Here is a 27,241-nt window from a genome sequence, read left to right as displayed (position 1 = left end):
ATATGTGTAATGTCTATTTGTGTTGAATATAAGGATTAAAGATGAGCGAACACCAAAATGTTCGGGTTCACGTTATTCGAAACGAACTTCCCGCGATGTTCGGGTGTTCGTTTCGAATAACGAACCCCATTGAAGTCAATGGGCGACCGGAACATTTTTGTATTTCGCCGATGCTCGCTAAGGTTTTCATGTGTGAAAATCTTGGCAATTCAAGAAAATGATGGGAACGACACAGCAAGTTCTCCTCTGCCACAGCTGTAACAGCTGTGGCAGAGAAGAACGATGTTAGCCCATTGAATTCAATGGAGCCGTCAATACAGCCGACTCCACTGAATGCAATGGGCTGCCGGCGATCGCGGGATGAATTGTCGGAAAGGGGTTAAATATATAAGCCCTTTCCTGCAATTCATCCAGAAATGTGTAAAAATAAAAAATATATATATACTCACCTGGTGCCGACAGACGGAGTTCAGCGCGGCAGGCTGCAGTTCTCCTGAACTGCTCTGAACAGCTGTGAGTAGTATTCAGCAGCCGGGGATTTAAAATCCCCGCCTGCTGAATAAGATGCCTCTGAATGGTCACAGCCTGACCAATCAGAGGCAGCCCTCACTCACCCATTCATGAATTCAGGAGAACTGCAGCCTGCCGCGCTGAACTCCGTCTGTCGGCACCAGGTGAGTATATATATATTTTTTATTTTTACACATTTCTGGATGAATTGCAGGAAAGGGCTTATATATTTAACCCCTTTCCGACAATTCATCCCGCGATCGCCGGCAGCCCATTGCATTCAGTGGAGTCGGCTGTATTGCCGGTTCCATTGAATTCAATGGGCAAACATCGTTCTTCTCTGTCACAGCTGTTACAGCTGTGGCAGAGAAGAAGGATTTGTCTTCTATATGTTCTCAATGGGGTTGGCGCTGCTGCCGCCGGCCCCATTGAGCGCATATAGAAAAGATTTCTCAGGGAAGAAAGTTAAAGTAACCCGAACATCCGAACATCGTGTGGTGTTCGTTACGAATAACGAACATCCCGAACACCCTAATATTCGCCCGAGCATCAAGCTCGGACGAGTACGTTCGCTCATCTCTAATAAGGGTACAAGCCAAAGAAGACACTTCTCCAGATAGGAAAGATGCCTTTCTGCAGACAGGCTGTTTTGGAGTGTTTGTGCCTTGTCAGTGCAGAGCAGGATATTGGTTCCTTGTGTGAGAGGCCTTGGATGTGGGTCTGAGGGGATATTGTTTCTTCTGAAGAAGCGCAAAGAGTCGATGTTACATTCATGTGTGAGAGGACCCTAAGACATAGTGTGACATGACAAGCAGTGAAGAACCTGTGAACTGTCTATATCATATATAGTATAGAAAAAAAGGGAAAAACCTTTATCCAGCTGTGCTCTGTCGCAGGACCTCAAGAGCATATAGGGAATAAGCTTCCACAACGGCCGGTAATAATGAGCCAAGTTTACTCCCATAAAAATAAAACAGAATAGTAACAGGTTTATAGTACCTCTACTACCGGGTAAGCAACGCGTTTCTGCGTCATCTGACGCCTTTATCAAGCATATAATCCTTATACCCAATCTCATATATATATATACAAAACATACCCTAATCAAAGATCCATATGGGGGACATCTGATTCCATCCCTTAACCACGCTAAACGCCATCAAAGCGTGTATGGGTGAAGGGCGGAAGCTAAAGTGGTTCCGCTTTCATCATCCAATGGATGCTGAAGCGCACCTGCGTTCCACATAGATAGCCTTCCATGCAATGTAAAAAAGATCCAAGTAATGCGTCATCACGCTGTAGAGGAGACGCATCGTGGATGAGGTTATCACGCTCCTGAAAGGAGCGCGCGGGGCTTGTCAATGCTCTGTGTAAATAACAACGTGCCGCGTCATCACGCTCTGCTCCGAGGTCCGCAGTGACTTAATTAGTCACGCTTCAGATGGAACGCACGGAGCGTGTCAATGCACGCTATAGACTGACAGTTTAGTTAATTGATCATAGATGGAGCACACGATGCATGTCAGTCTGTAAAACACCCTGGATCTATTCCCATACGTTACAGATGTTTGGGAATTGCCCACATTATATGTCAATTATCTCTTTCAACAGCTGGTGATACATTAACTTAATACCATACCTACAAACCCTATCTCCCAAATGGCAACTCCTGGTTCCCATGCAAAGGGTGATCAATAGATTATTCTAATAAAATATATATATAGTGAAATTAAGTCACTGCGGACCTCGGAGCAGAGCGTGATGACGCGGCACGTTGTTATTTACACAGAGCATTGACAAGCCCCGCGCGCTCCTTTCAGGAGCGTGATAACCTCATCCACGATGCGTCCTCCCCTACAGCGTGATGACGCATTACGTGGATCTTTTTTACATTGCATGGAAGGCTATCTATGTGGAACGCAGGTGCGCTTCAGCATCCGTTGATGAAAGCGGAACCACTTTAGCTTCCGCCCTTCACCCATACACGCTTTGATGGCGTTTGGCGTGGTTAAGGGATGGAATCAGATGTCCCCCATATGGATCTTTGATTAGGGTATGTTTTGTGTATATATATATATATATATATATATATATATATATATATATATATATATATATATAAGATTGGGTATAAGGTTTATATGCTTGACAAAGGCGTCAGATGACGCAGAAACGCGTTGCTTACCCGATAGTAGAGGTACTATAAACCTGTTACTATTCTGTTTTATTTTTATGGGATTTAACTTGGCTTACTATTGTGGAAGCTTATTCCCTATATGCTCTTGAGGTCCTGCGACAGAGCACAGCTGGATAAAGTTTTTTTCCTTTTTTTCTATACTGTACTATCCCAATTTTTTCTGCCAGAGAATTGGGGTTTTCTTTAGAGCTGCTGCTCTCCAAAAAAGTTTATATTGTGTAGGATATCAGACACACATATATTTTTTGGATGATACGGAGGATCCTGACTAAAGATACCTATTGAAGGCTTACTTGGATTCCAGGTGTAGGCGGGACACAAAAAAATTTTTTTTGCTGTTCCGCCCAACACCGGGTAAGTGGAGTGGATTCACTATCTATTATTTTACCCAAGTGCAAGGCGCTCTTCCTAATTTGTGTCTCTATATCATATATAAAGATTCCATGGAGATGACAAGTTTATTATTAGAGTTTATAATTAGAGATGAGCGAGCCCACTGGTCTGAGCTTGATGCTCGTTCGAGCATTAGGGTGCTCGAGATGCTCGTTACTCGAGACGAGCACCACGCGGTACTTGAGCCAATTGCATTTCCTTCCCCGCATGTTTAGCACCATTTTCTAGCCAATAGACATGTGAGGTAGCCATTACCACTTCCTGCTGTGACTTGCCCGCCCTATCCCACCCCACAGTAGTGAGTGGCTGGTGAGATCAAGTGATCGCGAGTACTTAAAGCGGTCCCGCCCGCGACTCGCCTCAGACGCATGCTGGCAGAGGTTAGAGAAAGTGCTGCTGCTGACATAGGGAAAGTGTTAAACTAGGATCCAGTCTTCAAGAACCCCAACAGTCCTTCTTTGGGCTACTCATGCTTCATAGTGTGCATTACTGTTGTGGCTGGCTGGGAGCACACAGAGCAACACAGAGTGTTGGGGCACAGCCACTTTTATAGGGAAAGTTATACACTATACAGTCCTGATCCTCCGTGCCAAATACCCCAAAGCTCCTTCTTAGGGCTACATCTGACCGTGTGCATTATACTTGTGGCTTGCTGGGAGTAGTAGGGAGTGTATTACGCATCTAGGCCAGTTCCCAGCCTTTCAGTAATAGCGTTCTCAGGCTGCAGTGCCATACAACCAGCTCTCACCGTGAAACAGCACTCTAACATCTCCTAGCCTACTGCAAGTGACTTCATTTATACCACTCTGTGTCTGCAGTGCATTAGACAGAGGTCTCACCGCTAAACAGTACTGTAATATTTCCTGGGCCACTACAAAATATTTCAGCTCTGCCGCTGTGCAGAGTGTTCCACAATACCTTTTCCTTGGTGGGGTTGAAATAGCCGCAGTTACCAGCACTAGCCACTGGCTTTAGAGTCTTCTCCCACTCCACACAGCCTCTATAATCTACAAGTCCCTGCGAGCAGTAAATTACCCCTAGGTATCAGCGCAAGACAGCGGGTTACTTTTTCCTAGTCATAGCATAGAGCCTCCGCTATCTACAAGTCTCTGTGTGCGGTGAATTAAGCCACAGTTGTTAGTGCTGTACAGTGGGGTAATTTATTTGGCCCCTGCTATATTCTTAATCCGCCATGATGAGGAATAGGGGTAAGGGTCGAAGAGGTGGACGTGGATGCGGATGTGGACGTCCAAGTGAAGGTGTGGGTACAGGCCGAGTTTATGGTCGTGGTGATTCACTGCCGGCTGCTGCGGGATTAGGAGAGAGGCAAGATTCTGGGCTGTCCAGCTTCATATCACAATTTGCGGGTCCGCGTGGCAGACCTTTATTGCAAACAGAGCAGTGTGAGCAGGTCCTGTCGTGGAATGCAGGAAATGCTTCCAGCAATGTATCGACCACCCAGTCTTCTACGCAGTCTACTACTCCTGGCCTAGGGACTGCAACTCTGAATCCTCTGGCTGCTGCTCCTCCTTCCTTCCAGCCTCCTCACTCCATGAAAATGACATATTCTGATGAGCAGGCAGACTCCCAGGAACTGTTCTTGGGTCCCTGCCATGAGTGGGAAAAAATGTTTCCTCTCACACCTGAGGATTTTGTCGTGACCGATGCCCAACCTTTGAAAAGTTCCCGGAGTCCGGGTGATGAGGCTGGGGATCTCCGGCAACTGTCTCAAGAGCTTTTTGTGGATGATGACACAGTTGTCTATCAGTGAGGTAGTAGTAAGGGCAGTAAGTCCAAGGGAGGAGCACACATAGGATTCAGAGGAAGAGCAGCTGGACGATGAGGTGACTGACCCCACCTGGTTTGTTAAGCATACCAAGGACAGGGCTTCAGAGGGGGAGGCAAGTGCAGCAGCAGGACAGGTTGGAAGATGCAGTGGAGTGGCCAGGGGTAGAGGCACGGCCAGAATGAAGAATCCCCCAACTGTTTCCCAAAGCACCCCCTCGCGCCAAGCCTCCATGCAGAGGGCTAGGTGTTCAAAGGTGTGGATGTTTTTTAGTGAGAGTGCGGACGACTGACGAACAGGGGTGGTCAACCTGTGTCGCACGAAGATCAGCCAGGAAGCCACCAGTACCAGCCTCACCACCCCCCAGCACCCCTGGGACTTGGACGAAGGCCATTAACCATCTACGGGTCACATCACTGCCTCTTCCCCTGTGCCCCAGCTTGCCACACTGATCCAATCCCCCTCCCAGGACACAGGCACGAGCGCCTCCGGGCCTGCACCCATACCCTTATCTCCACTGTCCTCCACTCCATCCAGCAATGTCTCTCAGTGCAGCGTTTAGCTGTCGCTAACAGAAGCATTGCAGCGAAAGCGCAAACACGGCGCCACCCACCCTCACGCACAAGCTTTAAACGTGCACATAGCCAAATTAATTAGCCTGGAGATGCTGTCGTACAGGCTTGTGGAAACGGAGGCTTTCAAAAACATGATGGCGGCAGTGGTCCCCCGCTACTCGGTCCCCAGTCGCCACTATTTTTCCTGGTGTGCCGTCCCAGCCCTACACCAGCACGTCTCCCACAACATAAATTGTGCCCTCACCAACACGGTTACTGGGAAGGTCCACTTAACCATGGACACGTGGACAAAGACTGGCGGGCAGGGCCACTATATCTCCCTGACGGCACATTGGGTGGATTTGGTGGAGGCTGGGACTGAATCAGAGCCTGGGACTGCTCACCTCCTACCCACACCCAGAATAGCGGGTCCTACCTCGGTGCTGGTGTCTGCTGCGTTTTATGCCACTTCCTCCAAACCCTCCCCCTTTTCCTCCTCTGCCACCTATACCTCTCAATTAAGAAGTGTGAGCACGTCGCCAACAGTCGGTAGCGCGCGGCAGCACAGCAGTGGGCAAGCGCCATCAAGCCATGCTGAAACTAATCAACTTAGGTGACAAGAGGCACACGGCCCCCAAGCAGTTGCAGATTCAGACAGAGCAGGCCAACCTTTGGCCTTCGCTGCTGAGCCTCCAACCGGGCATGGTCGTGTGAGACAACGGCCGTAACCTGGTGGCGGCTCTGCAGGTCGGCAGCCTCACACACGTGCCATGCCTGGCCCACGTCTTCAATCTGGTGGTTCAGCGGTTTCTGAAAAACTACCCCCACTTGTCTGAACTGCTCAGCAAGGTGTGCCGCGTCTGCGCACATTTCCGCAAGTCTACCAGGGACGCTGCAACCCTGAGGACCCTGCAACATCGGTTTCATCTGTCAGAGCCCCGACTGCTGTGTGACGTGCCCACTTGCTGGAATTCTATGCTGCACATGTTGGCCAAAATGTACAAGCAGCGTAGAGCAATAGGGGAAAACCAGCCGTAACATGGGCGGTGGAGTGGTAGTCATCCTCTGCAATTCTTTACTGAGGAGTGGGCATGGATGGCAGACATCTGCCTGGTCCTTGGAAACTTTGAGGAGTCTACCCAGATGTGACCGGCAGTGCGGTAATCATTAGTGTTACCATCCCGCTGCTTTGCCTGCTGAGAAGTTTGCTCCAAAACATAAACGTCGACGCTTTGCAGTTGGAACAGGACACAGGGGGTGACAGTATGTCACTTCATAGCCAGACCACCCTCAAGTCTATATCTCAGCATGTTCTGGAGGAGAGGGAGGAGCAGGAGGAGGAGGAGGAAGAGACCGCTGGGCACACTGCAGAGGGTACCCATACTGCTTGCCTCTCATCTGTTCAGCGTGTATGGGCCGTAGAGTAGAACAGGAGGAGGAGGATCCCGAAAGTCATCTTCCTAGTGAGGACAACGATGTGTTGCGTACTGATACTCTGCAACACATGGCTGACTTCATGTTAGGCTGCCTTTCCCATGACCCTCACCATTCTGGCCAACACGGATTACTGGGTGTACACCCTTCTCAACCCACAGTTTAAGGAGAACCTTTCCACTTTCATTCCCGAAGAGAAAAGGGCTACGTGAATGATGCAATACCACAGGGCCCTGGTGGAAAAAGTGATGCTAAACTTCCCATCTAACAGTACTAGTTGCAGAAGATGCAGTTCCGAGTGCCAAGTAGCAGCGGGGGCGCGGAGATCAGGCATCATGTCGAGCGCAGGCTGGAGAACACTCTCCAAGGCCTTTGCCAGCTTTATGGCTCCCCAGCAAGACTGTGTCACAACTCCCTAGTCAAGGCTGAGTTGGAGGGAGCACTGTAAAAAGATGGTGAGGGACTACGTAGACAATCGTACCACCGTCCTCCGTGATGCCTCAGCTCCATACAACTATTGGGTGTCAAAGCTGGACATGTGGCATGAAATTGCGCTGTACGCCCTGGAGGTGCTTGCCTGCCCTGCCGCTAGTGTCTTGTCAAAGAGCGTGTTTATTGCAGCTGGGGGAATCATCACGGATAAGCGTACCCGCCTGTCAACTGCCAGTGCCGACATGCTTACACTCAAAACGATGAACAAAGGCTGGATTTCCCCAGACTTCTCTTCTCACTGGCGGAAAGCAGCGGAACCTAATGATTCTTTTCACTGCAACAGGAGAAAAAACCATTCTCTATCACCAGAAAAAAGGGGGTATAAGCTTTGTCAATCACTCTCGGATATTATTACTCCTCCTACTCCTCCTCCTAAAACAGCATATCATCACGCTGAACTGCCAATTTTTCTGAGGCCCAAAAGGCTCTGTTTATAAATTTTTTTACAATTTTTAAAAGTTTCAAAAGTATTGATACTTTAACAGAAACCTATTTTTTTCACAGGGCTACCTCCAGGCTCTGTTACAAATTACGCAACAGCGAGTTATGGGTTTCACCTGCCCTCGCGGTTGAGCGATTTTTCAGGGGTGCACTTGTACTCTTAGTACACCAATTTTTCTGGCCCTTGCCTATACTGTTATCTAACTAATTTTTACGGCCTTCGCCTACACTCTTGGTAACAACATTTTTTCAGGTGTTCGCCTACACTCTTGGTACACCAATGTTTCGCTTATACTCTTGCTACAGAAATGTTAATGGGGTCTGCCTATACTCTTACTACAGAAATGTTACTGGGGTCCAACTATAATCTTGCTACAGAAATGTTACAGGGGTCTGCCTATACTTTTGCTACCAAAATGTTACTGGGGTCTGCCTATAGTTTTGGTACACCAATGTTTCAGGGGTCCTCCTATACTTCTGCCACAGGAATGTTACAGGGGTCTACCTATACTTCTGCTACAGGAATGTTACTGGGGTCCGCCTATACTTTTACTACAGAAATGTTACTCGGGTCGACCTACACTTCTGCTACAGGAATGTTACTCGGATCCACCTACACTTCTGCTACAGGAATGTTACTGGGGTCCACCCATACTCTTGCTACAGAAATGTTACAGGGGTTTGCCTATAATTTTGCTACAGGTATGTTACTGGGGTCTGCCTATACTTTTATTACAGAAATGTTACAGGGGTCTGCCTATACTTTTGCTAGAGGAATGTTACAGGGGTCTGCCTATACTTCTGCTACAGGAATGTTACTGGGGTCTGCCTATACTTCTGCTACAGGAATGTTACTGGGGTCTGCCTATACTTCTGCTACAGGAATGTTACTGGGGTCTGCCTATACTTCTGCTACAGGAATGTTACTGGGGTCTGCCTATACTTTTACTACAGAAATCTTACAGGGGTCTGCCTATACTTCTGCTACAGGAATGTTACTGGGGTCTGCCTATACTTCTGCTACAGGAATGTTACTGGGGTCTGCCTATACTTTTACTACAGAAATCTTACAGGGGTCTGCCTATACTTCTGCTACAGGAATGTTACTGGGGTCTGCCTATACTTTTACTACAGAAATCTTACAGGGGTCTGCCTATATTTCTGCTAGATGAATGTTACAGGGGTCTGCCTATACTTCTGCTACAGGAATTTTACTGGGGTCTGCCTATACTTCTGCTACAGGAATGTTACAGGGGTCTGACTATACTTCTGCTACTGTAATGTTACTGGTGTCCGCCTACACTTTTACTACAGAAATGTTACAGGGGTCTGCCTATACTGTGGATGCCCAAAGACTACCCATTGCAGTGTTTTACCTATTTGGTACAAATACACTGACTGACTAGGGCAGAAATGTGGGCTGAGTCCAAGGTCCTTGGCGGGGTGAAACTGTGCCATGTTTGGGCACTCTGATTTCATCCTATATAATACTATCATTGTGGACTGAAAGCATAGGCGAGCCCAAGTAACTCAAAGACTTCCCCTTGCGGTGTTGAGCTATCTGACACCTACACAGAATGAATAGTGTGTGGACACATGGATTTCCTATTGCTATGTAACTCGTGGCACCTTGGGTCACACAAGGTGGAAGCTAGGACCAAGCCTGCCCCAGGGTCTACTCACGTACTTTCCACACAGACTATTGCGGGTCCTAGCTTGGTCATGGTGTCTTGGCCTTGAAAGGCCACCTCCTCCTCTTACTTGGGGTCAGGGGATCAGCACTGGGCAACATGCATTTTCCCTTGTGTTACCACAGTTATCTGAGGAACTGGTTTGGGCCAAACAAAAGGAACGTTACTGCATTAATGAGACGGTCACAGCTACACTAGCATCCGAGTCCGCTTTATGACCACGATTACTGAGGGTGTGAGCCGTGGTGGAGGTCCTTGGCAGGGTGAAACTTCCTTGTTTGGGTGCTCTGATTTCTTTATGTGTAATACTTTCCTTGGTTTCCAGGGGCTCGTCTATGCTGTGGGTGCACATAGACTTCCCATTGAGTTGTATTACCTGTCTGGCCGAAACACACTGACTGACTATGGCAGAAATGTGGGCCGAGGCCAAGGCTCTTAGCAGGGTGAAACTCTGCCATATTTGGGTGCTGTGATTTCTTTAGGCGTAATATCATCTTTAATTTCCTTGGGCTCACCTATGCTGTGGGTGCACAAAGACTTCCCATTGCGTTGTATTACCTGTCTGGCACAAACACACTGACTGACTAGGGTAGAAATGTAGGCAGAGGCTCTTAACAGGGTGAAACTCTGCCATGTTTGGGCACGCTGATTTCCTCAAGTGTAATACCATGCTTGAGTTCCTTGAGCTTGCCTATGCTGTGAGTGCACAAAGACTTCCCATTGCTGTGTTTTACCTGTCTGGCACAAATACACTGACTGACTAGGGTAGAAATGTGGGCCGAGGCCCTTAGCAGGGGGAAACTCTGCCATATTTGGGTGCTGTGATTTCTTTAGGCGTAATATCATCTTTAATTTCCTTGGGCTCACCTATGCTGTGGGTGCACAAAGACTTCCCATTGCGTTGTATTACCTGTCTGGCACAAACACACTGACTGACTAGGGTAGAAATGTAGGCAGAGGTTTTTAACAGGGTGAAACTCTGCCATGTTTGGGCACGCTGATTTCCTCAAGTGTAATACCATGCTTGAGTTCCTTGGGCTTGCCTATGCTGTGAGTGCACAAAGACTTCCCATTGCGGTGTTTTTCCTGTCTGACACAAATACACTGACTGACTAGGATAGAAATGTGGGCCGAGGCCCTTGGCGGGGGTGAAACTCTGCCATGTTTGGGCACTCTGATTTCTTCATGTGTAATACTTTTCTTGGGATCCAGGGGCTTGGATATGCTGTGGGTGCACAAACACTTCCCATTACTTGTAGTAACCTTCAGTATAGACTGTGAGTTATCCAAAAAGAATTGTGGACCAATCTTGCAGAGAAAAATCAGCTCCTCACAGAGATTGATGAATGCATGGTGTTTTATGAGGCTCTGAAGATGATATATAGGTTTTTTTACACAGAATTCAAAGTCCCTTGCACGGTGTAGATGGTCTAACACTTCTAGAAGACAAGACATCTATCCTAAATCAGTGGTCAGCACCAACACATGGTACAGGACTCAGCAATACATTGCATCCCAAAACAGTCAGAGGAAACAGAACTTAATGAGATCCCCACCTTGGAGGAGACATCAAGGCTAGCAAACAGCTGAAAAGTGGCAAGGCAGCAAGAACTGCTGAAATTCCACATGAGGTTTGGGTACATGGTGGTTCAGTGTTACACACTAAAGTCCATCTGCTGTTTGTCTCCTGTTAAAGGGGTTGTCCTGCGAAAGCAAGTGGGGTTAAGTACTTCTGTATGGCCATATTAATGCACTTTGTAATATACATCGTGCATTAAATATTGGCCATACAGAAGTTATACACTTACCCCCTCCGGTGCTGGCGTCCCCGTCTCCATGGCTCCGTTTAATTTCTGTGTCTTCTGGCTTCTTTAGACGCGCTTGCGCTGTGCGGTCTTCTGCCTGGTGAATGGGGCCGCTCCGGCACGCTCGCGCCATAGAGCTGGTCTGCGCGTCGTCATCGTAGCTCAGCCTCCATCACGTGGTGCCGATCAGCCAATTAGGTGGCTGTATTGGCAGTGGAACGCAAGGAAGGAGAAGACAATCCATGGTGCACCATGGGAGAAGACCCGCGGTGCACCATGGGAGAAAACCGCGGTGCATCATTGGGAAAGTACCGGCGGCCATCTTTAAAAGAAGAAAAGAAGATTCTGCGCGAACTGGGAAGGAGGTAAGTGATTTTTTTTTTTTTTAATTTCAAACGGTATTGATTTTAACGGTGCAGAATGCGGGGGTAGGTTGAAAAAAAAAAATTGCATTTCGCCGCGGGACAACCCCTTTAAGAACAAAGCAAATTATCCCAGGACCACTGAGATGCCCTCATAATCACCCTATATCTAATATAAATAAGCCTACATGCTTTTTCTTGCACCGCACTTTGACCAGTCTGCCTCACCTTAGGACTTTTGTGTCATTCAATTCTTTAGATCTTGACCGCAGCCATAAAATCCAAACTTTGAGGCAAAACAAAACTTGAAATAGTGCTCCATAGTTTAGAAATCCAATAAGAGAAAAAAAAGAAAGGAGGTGGTAGATTGACTTACCAGGTGCCAGATGAGACACACCCTGCCCAAGGGGACCCACCGCCACCCAACATCCAAGAACGCATATATCAGTAACCCGATGTTCCAGTGGTATACCGGAGAGCCAGCTTGAATCAGTTAAGACTAGAGATGAGCGAGCACTAAAATGCTCGGGTGCTCAGTACTCGAGTCGAACTTTCCGTAATGCTCGAGAGCTCGTTTCGAGTAACGAACCCTATTGAAGTCAAACGGGGCCTCGAGCATTTTTGTATGGGACCGATGCTCCGCATAGGGGATGATTTGTGAAACACCAGAAAACCTCAGAAAGTCATGGAAACACCACAGAAACGGATAGGGAAGGGCAGGGGCAGCATGCATGGCTGCATCTGAGTCTCCCAGGTCCCACACTAAGCCACAATAGGGGCAAGAGTCTGGCGGTCACCCCCCTAAGAATTTACATCGGACAAACCCTCATTAACAAGGCACACCTCAGCTAAGCACCACACTACCTGCAACCAAGGACAATCACTGTCTGCGGGTGACACCGCTGCCTCTTCTCCTGGGTTACATGCTGCCCAACCCCCCGCACAACCCTGCGTCCACAGCACACACAAATTTTCCCTGCGCAGCGTTCAGCTGCCCTCATGCCACACGCTGGCTGCATAGCCACACCACCCTCATGTCTATTTATAAGTGCGTACTGGATGAGGAGGAACCGGAGACTAACACTACAGAGGGTTGGCATGGCTAGGCAGCGACCCTCTTCGAAAGTGCGGGCGATAGCCCACAATGCTGTTGAGAATTGATGATAAATTGCGTACGATCATCATTCCAATCCCGTGCCACCTCCGTCACAAAATTGTCCGGAACCGCTAACGTGGGCATAAAGGGGACTCAGGTGCCAGTACTTCTACACATCTCCACAATGCAGCAGCACATACTAACACCAAAGATTGGTTTGCAGCAGGAGGTGTCGCAAAAGTAGCCACCACAGGTATACAGTGACCCTGTGAAAGTCTCATGAAATCACTAACGCTTCCTGTGGATGCTCCAATCCAGTATCTCGGATAACTGTGGTAATTTGTAGCACGAGAGATAATACATGCCGACCAACGCAGATCCCCAGACCCCAAGCAGCAGGGGGAGGTGGCATAATAAGCCCGAGAAACCATGACCGAGGTAGGAGCCACAATACTTTGTGTGGGAAGCACGTGAGCGGGCCCTGGGTCAGGCTCAGTTCCAGCATCCACCTTGTGTGACGCAAGGTGCCGTGAGTTACATAGCTATGGGAAATCCATGTGTCCTCACACAATTCATTCTGTGTAGGTGTTAGATAGTTAAACACCGCAATGGGAAAGCCATCTGCACTCTGCACCCTACCCTAGTCAGTCAGTGTATTTTTGCCAAATAGGTAAAACTCCGCAATGGGAAGTCTTTGTGCACCCACAGCATAGGCGAGCCCATGAAGCTCAAAAACAGTATTACACATGAAGAAATCAGAGTGACCACACATGGCAGAGTTTCACCCCACCCAGAATCTCGGCCCACACCTTTGCCCTAGTCATTCTGTGTATTCATGCCAGACAGCTGAACACAGCTATGGGAAACCTTTGTGCACCCACAGTTGGGGCAAACCCCTCAAACCTTTCTGTAGCAATTGTATAGGCAGACCCCCTCAAACCTCTTAGTAGCAAGTGTATAGGCGGACCCCTGAAACTTTTCTGTTGCAAGAGTATAGGCGAATCCCTCAAACCTTTTATTAGCAAGTGTATAGCCGGACCCCTGAAACATTTCTGTAGCAAGTGTATAGGCGGACCCCACCAAACTTTTAGTAGCAAGTGTATAGGCGAACCCCTCAAACCTTTTAGTAGCAAGTGTATAGGTGGACCCCGCAAACCTCTTAGTAGCAAGTGTATAAGCGGACCCCTGAAACTTTTCTTTGCAAGAGTATAAGAGAATCCCTCAAACCTTTTAGTAGCAAGTGTATACACGGACCCCCAAACTTCTTAGCAGCAAGTGTACAGGCGAACCCCCCAAACCATTCTATAGCAAGTGTATAGGTGGACCTCCTAAACCTCTTAGTAGCAAGTGTATAGCCAGACCCCTGAAACTTTTCTGTTGTAAGAGTATAGATGGACCCCTGAAAATTTTCTGTTGCAAGAGTATAGGCCAGTGATGATGAACCTATGGCACGTGTGCCAGAGGCGGCACGCAGAGCCCTCCCTGATGGCACGTGCCACCTTCGGCCGCTCACCACGTTAGTGATTACTGGCAGGGGCCGCAGCTCCCTTGCCAGCGTTCACTCAGCAGCGCTGATCCCGGCGCACACAGTGTCGTCAATGTGCAGCCGGGATACCCCTCCCCTGCTGTCTCTCTTAGGTTCCACGGGAGCAGGGGGTTGAGGCGTCCTGAAGCACACTGTCATCACAGTGTGCACCCGGAATGGGCGCCAGCAGCAGCGCCGAGCAGAGTAGGAGGGGGTAAGTATATAGGTCTCGGTCTCACTATTACTACTGGGGCTGCTATGGGATGTCACCATTACTATTGGGGGCCGCTGTGGGGTGTCACCATTACTACTGGGGGCCACTGTGGGGTTTCACATTACTACTGGGGGCCGCTGTGGGGTGTCACCATTACTACTGGGGGCTGCTGTGGGGTGTCACTATTACTACTGGGGGCCGCTGTGGGGTGTCACTATTACTACTGGGGGCCGCTGTGGGGTGTCACCATTACTACTGGGGCTGCACTGGGGTGGGTCACTATTACCACTGGGGCCGCTCTGGGGGGTCACTATCACTGCTGGGATATGTTTACACGAGGTGAAAATGCTGCAGAATGTCCTCAGCGGAAATTACCATGGCAAATTCCACAGCATTTCCGCATCCAAAAGAAGTCAAAATCTGCACCTGGTCTATTTCCAAACGGCCCTGTTCTTTTAAGAACGATGGAGGTAAAAATCATATGTCGTCATAAGCCCCGCCCCCTGATGTGTTGCCACTTTGCAATAAATAAGTAGGCTTTAGGTTGCAGTTTGGGCACTCGATCTCTAAAAAGTTTGCCATCACTGGTATAGGCGAACCGCTCAGACCTTTTAGTAACAAGTGCACAGGCGGACCCCCAAAACCTCTTAGTAGCAAGTGTATATGCAGACCCCTGAAAAACTTTTCTGTTGCAAGAGTATAGCCGAACCCCTCAAACCTTTAAGCAGAAATTGTATAGGCGAACCCCTTCAACCTTTTAGTAGCAAGTGTATAGGCGACTTCCTCAAACCTTTTAGTAGCAAGTGTATAGACAGACCCCTCCAACCTTTTAGTAGCAAGTGTATAGGTGGACCCCCCAAACCTTTTAGTAGCAAATGTATGGATGGACCCCTGAAACCTTTCTGTTGCAAGAGTATAGCCGAACTCCTTAAACCTTTTAGTAGCAAGTGTATAGGCGGACCCCCCCAAACCTCTTAGTAGCAAGTGTATAGGCAGACCCCTCCAACCTTTTAGTAGCAAGTGTATAGGTGGACCCCCCAAACCTTTTAGTAGCAAATGTATGGATGGACCCCTGAAACCTTTCTGTTGCAAGAGTATAGCCGAACTCCTTAAACCTTTTAGTAGCAAGTGTATAGGCGGACCCCCCAAAACTCTTAGTAGCAAGGGTATAGGCGGACCCCTGAAACCTTTCTGTTGCAAGAGTATAGCCGAACCCCTCAAACCTTTTAGTAGCAAGTGTATAGGCGGACCCCTGAAACTTTTCTGTTGCAAGTGTATAGCCAAACCCATCAAACCTTTTAGTAGCAAGTGTATAGGCAGACCCCCCAAACCTCTTAGTAGTAAGTGTATAGGCAGACCCCCCCAAACCGCTTCGTAGCAAATGCATAGGCAGACCCCTGAAACATTTCTGTTGCAAATGTATAGGCAAATCCCAGAAACATTTCTGTAACAAGAGTATAGGTGAACCCTGAAAATTTTCTGTTGCAAGTGTACAGGTGAACCCCTCAAAGCTCTTAGTAGCAAGTGTATAGGCGAACCCCTGATTTTTATTTTTTTTTGCAAGAGTATAGACGAACCCCTCAAACCTTTTATTAGCAAGTGTATAGCCGGACCCCTGAAACTTTTCTGTTGCAAGAGTATAGGCGAATCCCTCAAACCTTTTATTAGCAAGTGTATAGCCGGACCCCTGAAACATTTCTGTAGCAAGTGTATAGGCGGACCCCACCAAACTTTTAGTAGCAAGTGTATAGGCGAACCCCTCAAACCTTTTAGTAGCAAGTGTATAGGTGGACCCCGCAAACCTCTTAGTAGCAAGTGTATAAGCGGACCCCTGAAACTTTTCTGTTGCAAGAGTATAAGAGAATCCCTCAAACCTTTTAGTAGCAAGTGTATACACGGACCCCCAAACTTCTTAGCAGCAAGTGTACAGGCGAACCCCCCAAACCATTCTATAGCAAGTGTATAGGTGGACCTCCTAAACCTCTTAGTAGCAAGTGTATAGCCAGACCCCTGAAACTTTTCTGTTGTAAGAGTATAGATGGACCCCTGAAAATTTTCTGTTGCAAGAGTATAGGCCAGTGATGATGAACCTATGGCACGTGTGCCAGAGGCGGCACGCAGAGCCCTCCCTGATGGCACGTGCCACCTTCGGCCGCTCACCACGTTAGTGATTACTGGCAGGGGCCGCAGCTCCCTTGCCAGCGTTCACTCAGCAGCGCTGATCCCGGCGCACACAGTGTCGTCAATGTGCAGCCGGGATACCCCTCCCCTGCTGTCTCTCTTAGGTTCCACGGGAGCAGGGGGTTGAGGCGTCCTGAAGCACACTGTCATCACAGTGTGCACCCGGAATGGGCGCCAGCAGCAGCGCCGAGCAGAGTAGGAGGGGGTAAGTATATAGGTCTCGGTCTCACTATTACTACTGGGGCTGCTATGGGATGTCACCATTACTATTGGGGGCCGCTGTGGGGTGTCACCATTACTACTGGGGGCCACTGTGGGGTTTCACATTACTACTGGGGGCCGCTGTGGGGTGTCACCATTACTACTGGGGGCTGCTGTGGGGTGTCACTATTACTACTGGGGGCCGCTGTGGGGTGTCACTATTACTACTGGGGGCCGCTGTGGGGTGTCACCATTACTACTGGGGCTGCACTGGGGTGGGTCACTATTACCACTGGGGCCGATCTGGGGGGTCACTATCACTGCTGGGATATGTTTACACGAGGTGAAAATGCTGCAGAATGTCCTCAGCGGAAATTACCATGGCAAATTCCACAGCATTTCCGCATCCAAAAGAAGTCAAAATCTGCACCTGGTCTATTTCCAAACGGCCCTGTTCTTTTAAGAACGATGGAGGTAAAAATCATATGTCGTCATAAGCCCCGCCCCCTGATGTGTTGCCACTTTGCAATGAATAAGTAGGCTTTAGGTTGCAGTTTGGGCACTCGATCTCTAAAAAGTTTGCCATCACTGGTATAGGCGAACCGCTCAGACCTTTTAGTAACAAGTGCACAGGCGGACCCCCAAAACCTCTTAGTAGCAAGTGTATATGCAGACCCCTGAAAAACTTTTCTGTTGCAAGAGTATAGCCGAACCCCTCAAACCTTTAAGCAGAAATTGTATAGGCGAACCCCTTCAACCTTTTAGTAGCAAGTGTATAGGCGACTCCCTCAAACCTCTTAGTAGCAAGTGTATAGGCAGACCCCTCCAACCTTTTAGTAGCAAGTGTATAGGTGGACCCCCCAAACCTTTTAGTAGCAAATGTATGGATGGACCCCTGAAACCTTTCTGTTGCAAGAGTATAGCCGAACTCCTTAAACCTTTTAGTAGCAAGTGTATAGGCGGACCCCCCCAAACCTCTTAGTAGCAAGTGTATAGGCAGACCCCTCCAACCTTTTAGTAGCAAGTGTATAGGAGAACCCACCAAACCTTTTAGTAGCAAGTGTTTAGGCGAACCCCTCAAACCTCTTAGTAGCAAATGTATAGACGGACCCCTGAAACTTTTCTGTTGCAAATGTATAGGTAAACCCCAGAAACATATCTGTAGCAAAAGTATAGGTGAAGTCCTGAAAATTTTCTGTTGCAAGAGTACAGGTGAACCCCTTAAACCTTTCTGTAGCAAGTGTACAGGCAGACCCCCCAAACCTCTTAGTAGCAAGTGTATAGGCCGACCCCTGAAACTTTTCTGTTGCAAGAGTATAGCCGGACCCCTCAAACCTTTTTGTAGCAAGTGCATAGGCGGACCCTTCTAACCTTTTAGTAGCAAGTGTATAGGCGAAACCATCAAACCTTTCTGTAGCAAGTGTATAGGTGGACCCCCCAAACTTCTTAGTAGCAAGTGAATAGGCGGACCCCTGAAACTTTTCTGTTGCAAGAGTATAGGAGAACCCCTCAAACCTTTTAGTAGCAAGTGTATAGGTGGACCACCCAAACCTTTTAGCAGCAAGTGTATGGGTGGACCCCCGAAAATTTTCTCTTGCAAGAGTATAGGCGAACCCGTCAAACCTTTTAGTAGCAAGTGCATAGGCAGACCCCCAAAACCTCTTAGTAGCAAGTGTATAGGCGGACCCCCCAAACCTCTTAGTAGCAAGTGTATAGGCGGACCCCTGAAACTTTTCTTTTGCAAGTGTACAGGCGAACCCCTCAAACATTGGTGTACCATGAGCATAGGCGAACCCCTCAAACATTGGTGTACCATGAGTATCAGCGAACACCTGAAAAAATTTGTTTGCCAAGAGTATAGGCGAGGGTAAGAAAAATTTGTTGGGTAAGAGTATAGGCGAGGGCCTGAAAAATCGGTGTACCAAGAGTACAAGTGTACCCCTGAAAAATTGCTTAACCCTGAAAGCAGGTAAAAGCCATAAACATTTTTTTTTTAATGTAGCTGTCGCTTTATTTGCAACAGAGCCTGGAGACAGCCCTCCGACAACATTTGTTTTAACCCCCGTAAAATTGGCGTTTCAGCACAATGACATGCTGTTTTAGGAGGAGGAGGAAGTTCCGAAAGGGATAGACCAAGTTACTTCTTCCTTTTTTGGGGGTTAGAGAGAGGATGCATATTTCTCCTGTTGCAGCTAAAAGAATCTTTAGGTTCCACTGCTTTCCACCGGTGGAGAAGAGAAGTCTGGAGAAATCCAGCCTTTGTTCATCTTTATGAGTGTAAGCATGTCGGCGCTGGCAGTTGATACCCCAGCTGCACTAAACACCCTCTCTGACAAGACGCTAGCGGCAGGGCAGGCCAGCACCTCCAAGGTGTACAGTGCAAGTTTGTGCCACATGTCCAGCTTTGACACCCAATAGTTGTATAGAGCAGAGGGATCATGGAGGATGGTGGTATGATCGGCTATGTACTCCCTCATCATCTTTTTACATTGCTCCCTCCGACTCAGCCTTGACTGGGGAGTGGTGACACAGTCTTGCTGGGGAGACATAAAACTGGCAAAGGCCTTGGAGAGTGTTCCCCTGCCTGTGCTGGACATGCTGCCTGATCCCCGCGCTTCCCCTGCCACTTGGCCCTCGGAACTGCGTCTTCTGCCACTAGCGCTGTCAGATGGAAACTTTAGCATCACTTTTTCCACCAGGGCCCTGTGGTATTGCATCACTCTCGTACCCCTTTCCTCTTCGGGAATGAAAATGGAAAGGTTCTCCTTATAACGTGGGTCTAGAAGGGTGTACACCCAGTAATCCATGTTTGGCCAGAATGCGTCTAACGCGAGGGTCACGGGAAAGGCAGCCTAACATGAAGTCAGCCATGTGTGCCAGGGTACCAGTACGCAACACATCGCTCTCCTCACTAGCCCATACGTGCTGAACAGATGAGAGGCAAGCAGCATGGGTACCCTCTGCAGTGTGGCCAGCAGGCTCTTACCCCTCCTCCTTCTCCTCCTCCCCCTCCTCCTCCAAACCGCACTGAAATATAGACATGAGGGTGGTCTGGCTATTAAGCGACATACTGTCATCCCCGTCTCCTGTTCCAACCACAAAGCGTTGGCCTTTATGCTTAGCAGCAAACTTCTCAGAAGGCAAAGCAGTGGGATGGTAACGCTAATGATGGTAACGTGGAATGAGGAAAATCCTGGGCGCTCCGGGCCGAGCAGCGTTTCCCAGAAAGCGGAAGGAGCAGGCCAGTTTCCCCTGATAGAGCCGACGTCGGTAAAGTAAGGACTCGCAAAACGTCACAACGAGCACCTTGTCGGGGCCAATGGGAAAGAGCTGTGGTCTTTGACACATTTTCTCAAAGTGCTGAGGAGTGGGGACGCACTCAGTCAATGCACCACAGCCTTCCCCCACCGCTGCCTCCCTTGGGGCAGAGCGACTGAGTCCCCCTCTTCCCTGCCAAGTCCCCACTCTGCTTGTCTGGCCGTGGGGCCAATGTGTGGCCATTTCAAGCCTGGGCTCCCCCTCCGAGAAGTCGGGCAAGGCTGAGGTGGGCGCCTGCCCATATCTGCCATGTGACCCCTTGTGAGCCCCTCTCCCACGCAATCGGTGCGAAGATGAGGCGACCGCTCCAAGCCTGGGCATCCCCACTGAGAAGCAGGGCAAGGTGGATGTGGGCGCCTGCCCGTCTCCGCCGTGTGACCCCCATGTGAGCCCCTCTCGCACGCAGTGGTGCGACGATGAGGTGACCGCCGCAAGCCCAGACACAAGCTCTGAGAAGCCGGGCAAGGTAGAGGCGGTGGCCCTCGCCCACCTCTGCCATGTGAGCCCCTGCGAGCCCCTCTCCCACACTGCGGTGCAAGGATGAGGCGGCCGCCCCAAGCCTAGACACCCCCTTCGAGAAGCTGGGTAAAGTAGAGGCGGGGGCCTGCCCGTCTCCACCGTCTGACTCTCTGTGATCCCCTCTCCCATGCAGTGGTGTGAGAATGAGGTGACTGCCCCAAGCCTGGGCACCCCCTCCGAGAAGCTGGGCAAGGTAGAGGCGGGGGCCCTCGCCTGCCTCTGCTAACCTTTTCTCGTGGGTTAGCTTAGCACGGCACGTCACAGCGCAAGAAGAACGTGTTCTCTCTCTCCTCCCAGAAAACGCTCTGAGAGGGCAGAGCATCATACAGCACTAATCTTGTGCATAATTCTCAAAACACATGCCATCTATGGCTGTGATATGACTATCACAGCCATCCATGTCTCCATGGACCAATCACAAGGGTCCCTGGTAGTTTCTATTTACAAAATATGGATTTGGCAGCTTTCTATATTTCCAGGTGCACTAAAACTTTTTGCTTTGGGGTGCAGGGGAGGGGCAGGGGGTTCAGGGGAGGGGCAGGGGGTTCAGGGGAGGGGCAGGGGGTTTAGGAGAGAGCCAGCTTGGGAGGCCGTCAAAAGGCATATTGGCGGTCGTTAAGGGGTGTATTTTTCAAAATAGGGTCATTTGTGTCGGTATCTATCATTCTGACACCTCTGAGCGTTTGCAAACTTGGCTTCGTGCAGGAAAACAAAATATTCCTCAAAATTTTAATAATGAATGTTAAATCTGTATGTCTCTAAGGGTGACTACCCACTAGCATTTTTTTCCCGCTGTTAATTCACTGCGTTTTTGTTTTTTTTCAAATATCAATGGGACTTTCTAATGTTAAAATGGTAACGCAGCAAAAACGTCAACTGCATTGAGATTTTAACATTACAAAGTCCCATTGACATCTGGAAAAAAAAACAACGCAGCGAATTCGCGAGTGGAAAAACGCTAGTGGATATTCACCTTTAAATGCTAAAAAAAAAAATAAACTAAAGTTTTGTAAATGCGCTTCCAGAATAAAGTTAAACACATGGAGTATATATCTTATCAAAAATCTGGACAGTATGTTTGCACATATTTGAGATATTGCAATTAAAAAAAAAAGACAATTTTTCCCCAATTTTCCCAATTGTGTTGCTTTTAACAAATGTACACAAGTTATATCAGTCTATTTTTACGACCAAAGTGAAGCACAATATGTGGCGAAAAAGTAATGTCAGAATCACTTGGAGATGCAAAACCTTTACGGAGTTATTCTATGTTACAGTTACACATGTTAGGTTTCCAAAAATTTGCCTGGTTATTAAGGTACAAGTAGGCTTGGTTACCAAGGGGTTAAATTAAAGGTGCCCACACACCTTCAACAGCTGTTGGCTGAATGATCATTGTGTCCCTCAGCTCTGTTGGGCTTGGCTGGGTGTTTACATCTTTAGGGGGGATAGGTCACAGCCATACAAACTTTCTTCAAGAGAACAAAAGGATCAAGCATTAAAATAAAAAAATCTTGCTATTTGTATAGCACCAACGTATTCTGCAGCACTTTCAGGTAATTATTTATTTATTTTACAGACCCCAGAAGGATGGAAGGCTGAGTCAACCTTGAGCCAGCCACCTGAACCACACAAGGATTGAACTTGCAACCTTCTAATTGTAGGTGAGAGCTTACACTCTGCACCACACAAGGCTCAGACATCAAGGTCCCTGATACTTTTTTTCTCCAAACTCATCTGTCAGAGGAAGTTGAGGAGCCCGCATAGAAATTAGAGATTTGTCTGGCCCAGCTGTAATAGGTGGATTGGATGACTAAACACTAATGTGTATGAGAGCCTTTACTGTGTACAATTACTACTATCACGGAGTATGTACATCGTACATATATCTCTGCCAACAGCTTGTGAATAAAGTGAATGTTAGGAGAGGGAGAACATCATTAGCAGTGCAATATAATGGCAGTAGGTACACAACGCCGGCGTATGTGCCAACGATCAACTATTCACAGTACAGTTGGGCATACATATCAGTTATACCATAAGATGTTTATGGGCACTCGCATTTTGCACTTACCATGTGACTGTACTTATGGAGATAATTTATCTCTGCAGATTGACAGTTCCTGGTGAGGTGTAGATCATGTAGAGCCTGAGCCAATATGTACACAGCTTTATAGACTCGGTCGGAGAGACCAGGGTCTTGGAAGTTATAAAAGTCTGTGACCCTTTCTGTCCCAGTACAGTTATGAAGAGATTTATTGTATGCAAACTGATGTAATTCATTCATTCGGGGATGTCTTGATAGACAGTGGACATTTACCAGCCAAATATGAACCAGTAACATGTCTTCTGGATGATTTACAGTCTGGAAACTTTCATAGAAGCTGCTCATATCTGGAAGAGGCAGCCGAGAAGGTTCAATAGCCAAACTCCCATTTAATGCTTCTTTGTGATGTTCTATAAGAGCTGCCATTAAAGCAAATGGAGGACCGAAGACCAGAGTCTTATCCCGCAACACAATTCGTAATGCGTGTAACCAATCTGCAAGGTATACAGAATACGTCCCACAGAGTATGATAACCTGGGCTGATGACTTGCTGATGATCTCCATGTTTTTTCTTTCTATCTCATGTATAGCATTTAAGCTCACACGCTTTACTTTTATGGTGTAGGCCACACAGATTTCATTCATGGTCAGATATTGTGTCAAAATCCGAATCTCCTCATTACCGCTGTCATCGTCTGAAGATACAATCCCAACCCATGTCCATCTAAAGAACTTCATTATCTTGGATAACACCAAACAACTGATCTGGGCACTTTGACTGGTCCTGTAAAAAGTTGGGTAGCGATGTCGATCATTTAAAACAGAACTTGTTGCCCCATAACTGATCTATAAAGAGTAATGATATAAAACAAGTATTAATGCCAAATAAACAGCCTAGAATCTAATGGAAAACCAAAAGAAATAGAAATGATTGCTGGTATGAAATAGCAGCCTAGCCCACACATAGGGCAGAACCTCCCCTCCTGGACCCTAACTACAGATGGAAGAAACAGTAAATGAAGTCCATACATTTCTGCACTGATTATAAAATGTGGTCGGGTTGTATCTAAGTTACAATTATAGCCAGACACAATGGGGAACATTTTCTGCAAGGGCCGTTTGCACAAAAATGTCGTGACTTTTAAGCCTTCTGCGTCAGCCCTGCAACCTTCTTTGAAAAGTGGGTGCAGCTTGTTTGGAGGGTGTACCAAGAAACTTATGAATAATTTATCCCAGACACTGGCCTAAGTTATGCCAGAAATGTGGGCCTGTTGGGGACAGGCATACATTTCTGTCGAGGCACACAGAGGATGGGAGTATGCACTGAGTGCCTAAAGAAGCATGTGTTTCATGTATTCAGCGCACCGTCCGCACGAGAAACTGTAACAGGGCCCCATAACTATAATGCTTTATTTATAGTATTGGGCTTTCTATATTGCCTTATGGCCCCCTAATGCTCCTTGGCCTAGGTGCAACTGCATCCCCTATAGTTATGCCCCTGCCTATAGTCCACCATCAGGGCTACAGGTCACGTCTCATCTTTTATTATTTTTAAATCATATTTATCTAGATCCTGGACACAGGGCATACGTTAAGGAGTTGAGACGACAAGATGCTGGCTTGTCACGGCGGCACTTACCACGCTCCCTTCCAGAGGACTGCATGTAGCCACAGCCAGGGCACTGCTGGGCTTCTTCCGGACACTCCTTGGAAAGGGATGCCCAATAAACATAGCGAACAGTGATTGAGGTGTTGTCATGGGTGACACTACTTTTCCGTTACACACTGGAATGACCTTTGGCAGAGAATAAATGAGCCACAGACAGATATAATGTACCTCAGGTCCATGGGAACAGTCAGGGCTTGGCGAAACTTTACTTGAAATGAACTTCCATCAGTACAAGGCAAAAAAAAATATTCCAAGTGCAAGCATTAAGACAGACTTGAGTAGAAGTACCTCCACACAGCGATCCCAGACTTCAGAACACCTGTGTGTTAACAATTGAAGATGTGTACCTCCACCCAGTGGTCCCAGACTTCAGGACGCTCAGGTGTGAACAATTGAAGAAGAGTAGCTCTACGTGGTGATCCCAGACTTTAGGAGGCTCATGTAGGAAGTTCAGAAATATCTAGAGTACCTCTGCACTGGGCCTTGGACAATTAGTCTCATGTTCAGCTCATGCTTTCTCTCTCTTTGGGGATCACTCCTCTAGCATTCATGGTCCTTTCACAATGGGAAACCTCTCCTCCTCTTCCATCTTCACCACATTAGGGTTAAAGGTACCCCCATGTTGCTCTGTGCTTTCCTCTCCTAGACTAGGAAGATGAACCCTGAATGGAACTAACTTTCCCGCTCTCAATCACACACATTTATAATCTCAGACACACCATGTGACAGGACATAAATTGCTACTTTTAAGGGACAGTCATATCCCAGTCTCATGCAAACAGTTAACCCATCACGTGCTGCAGCTGTGCAATACACATAGCACGATGACTTGACAGTTTTTGCACAGTACATCAACATTAGACATAGCAAATATGATATTCATGGAGGGGGCAGGAAAGCATATGCTGTGCCACTACACAAGAACTTAAGCTTCATACAGCCAGGTGTTATGCTTCCATCCACTATTTAGCTTAGCTAACGTGGTCCTAGCCCTCTAGGTCCAGGAACAGCCTTAGCTGCGTAACCTGGTTGTTCTAAGCTAGCCTAGAAATGATTTTAGGGTGCGAGTACTCCTCAAAGGGACTTAGTTTTTGTGGTTATACTAACTACAAGGTGAAGGTTGATATAGAGCAGACATTGAGAAATGGGGGTCTAACATAGATAGTTTATTATCCCACCTCTCCCTCAGAGATTAATTTGAAAACCCAGTTATTTCTTCCTCTTTACTTCCTAACCGAGTCTCTGTATGACTATATTATTAGCCGAAGGTTGAGAAAACTCTCACTATTTAACTGCCTATTAGGACCGAGTATTCAGACAACCCCTTAGTTTGGGTCCTGTTACATATAGATCCTATAGTTGATTCCTCCCAAAATCTGGGAAGTTTTCATTGCCTTTTTCTCTATTGAGAGAATAGGTTCTGTAGGTTCCTGATGAGCTGTTGTTGTGGTGAAACACGTCAAACCATGAACCAACGTGTACTAAATAGAGATGAGCGAGCACCAAAATGCTCGAGTGCTCATTACTCGAGTCGAACTTCCCGCGATGCTCGAGGGTTCGTTTCGAGTAACGAACCCCATTAAAGTCAATGGGCGACTCGAGCATTTTTGTATATCGCCGATGCTCACTAAGGTTTTCATTTGTGAAAATCTGGGAAATTCACGAAAGTGATGGGAACGACACAGAAACAGATAGGGCAGGCAAGGGGCTACATGTTGGGCTGCATCTCAAGTTCCCAGGTCCCACTATTAAGCCACAATAGCGACAAGAGTGCCCCCCGCCCCCCCCCCCCCCCGCATTGTCAGCATAAAGATCGTTCTCCTCTGCCACAGCTGAATGAGCTGCCTCTGATTGGTCACAGCCTCACCAATCAGAGGCAGCTCTTACTCACACCCATTCATGAATTCATGAATGGGTGAGTGAGTGCTGCCTCTGATTGACAGCTGAGAGCTGCCCCTGATTGGTCCCTGCGCTGAGCCAATCAGAGGCAGCACTCACCCATTCATGAATTCATGAATGGGTGTGAGTGAGAGCTGCCTCTGATTGGTGAGGCTGTGACCAATCAGAGGCAGCTCATTCAGCAGGCAGGGATTTTAAATCCCCGGCTGCTGAATACTACACAGAGCAGTTCAGGAGAACTGCCGGCCGGATGCGGCTGAACTCCGGCTGCAGTGGAAAGGTGAGTATACATTTTTTTTTTTTTTTTTTTTACACATTTTAGGATGATTTTCAGGTAAGGGCTTATATTTTTAAGCCCTTCCCAAAAATTCATCCTGAGATCGCCCGCAGCCCATTGCTTTCCAGAGCATCTCGAGCACCCTAATACTCGAACGAGCATCAAGCTCGGACGAGTATGCTCGCTCATCTCTAGTACTAAACCATGAATGAATTCACTCTGTAAAGTAAAAATCATTCTAGGTTACATTTGAAAATCACAAATCAACTTACTGTTTAATCCAAGGATCATATTTTAGATCCGTGCTGAATGAATGAAGGCAGTAAGACTATCCTGGCTCTGTCATTCTCAGTGTACTAACCTTACATTGTAACCCATTTACTGGTTGGCATGCCTTAAATCAGATCTCTTTCCTTTTACCAATATTTGCTTTATGGGTCATTGTGTTCTGTATACTGTATAGGGATTCCTTCATCTTGGATACCAACAGGGGTTTGTCTATGTAGATTTATGTAATGTGTATGTCTCAAAGTTTACAGCCCTGCACTTTCCAAACTTCATGTGTGGGTACTACTCAGCTTCTGTATGTGTTTTCAGCCTGAATTTTTTAATAGTTTGACTAAAATTTAG

The 27,241-nt window shown here is 47.6% G+C and overlaps 1 protein-coding gene across 1 annotated transcript in view; it reads right to left on the bottom strand.

The window, feature by feature from the left end:
- LOC136579528 (vomeronasal type-2 receptor 26-like) overlaps nt 1-27,241 on the bottom strand; it is a 54,778-nt gene that overhangs the window by 9,332 nt on the left and 18,205 nt on the right. Inside the window, exon 4 of the mRNA XM_066579682.1 lies at nt 22,794-23,612. Within this exon, the coding sequence (XP_066435779.1) occupies nt 22,794-23,612 (819 nt within the window). The remainder of the gene's footprint in view (nt 1-22,793; nt 23,613-27,241) is intronic.

The sequence above is a fragment of the Eleutherodactylus coqui genome, chromosome 1 (genome assembly GCF_035609145.1).
Source record: "Eleutherodactylus coqui strain aEleCoq1 chromosome 1, aEleCoq1.hap1, whole genome shotgun sequence".
Taxonomy (NCBI): Eukaryota; Metazoa; Chordata; class Amphibia; order Anura; family Eleutherodactylidae; genus Eleutherodactylus; species Eleutherodactylus coqui.
Note: the sequence above shows the minus strand (reverse complement) of the source record. Positions and strands in the feature narration are given on the sequence as shown.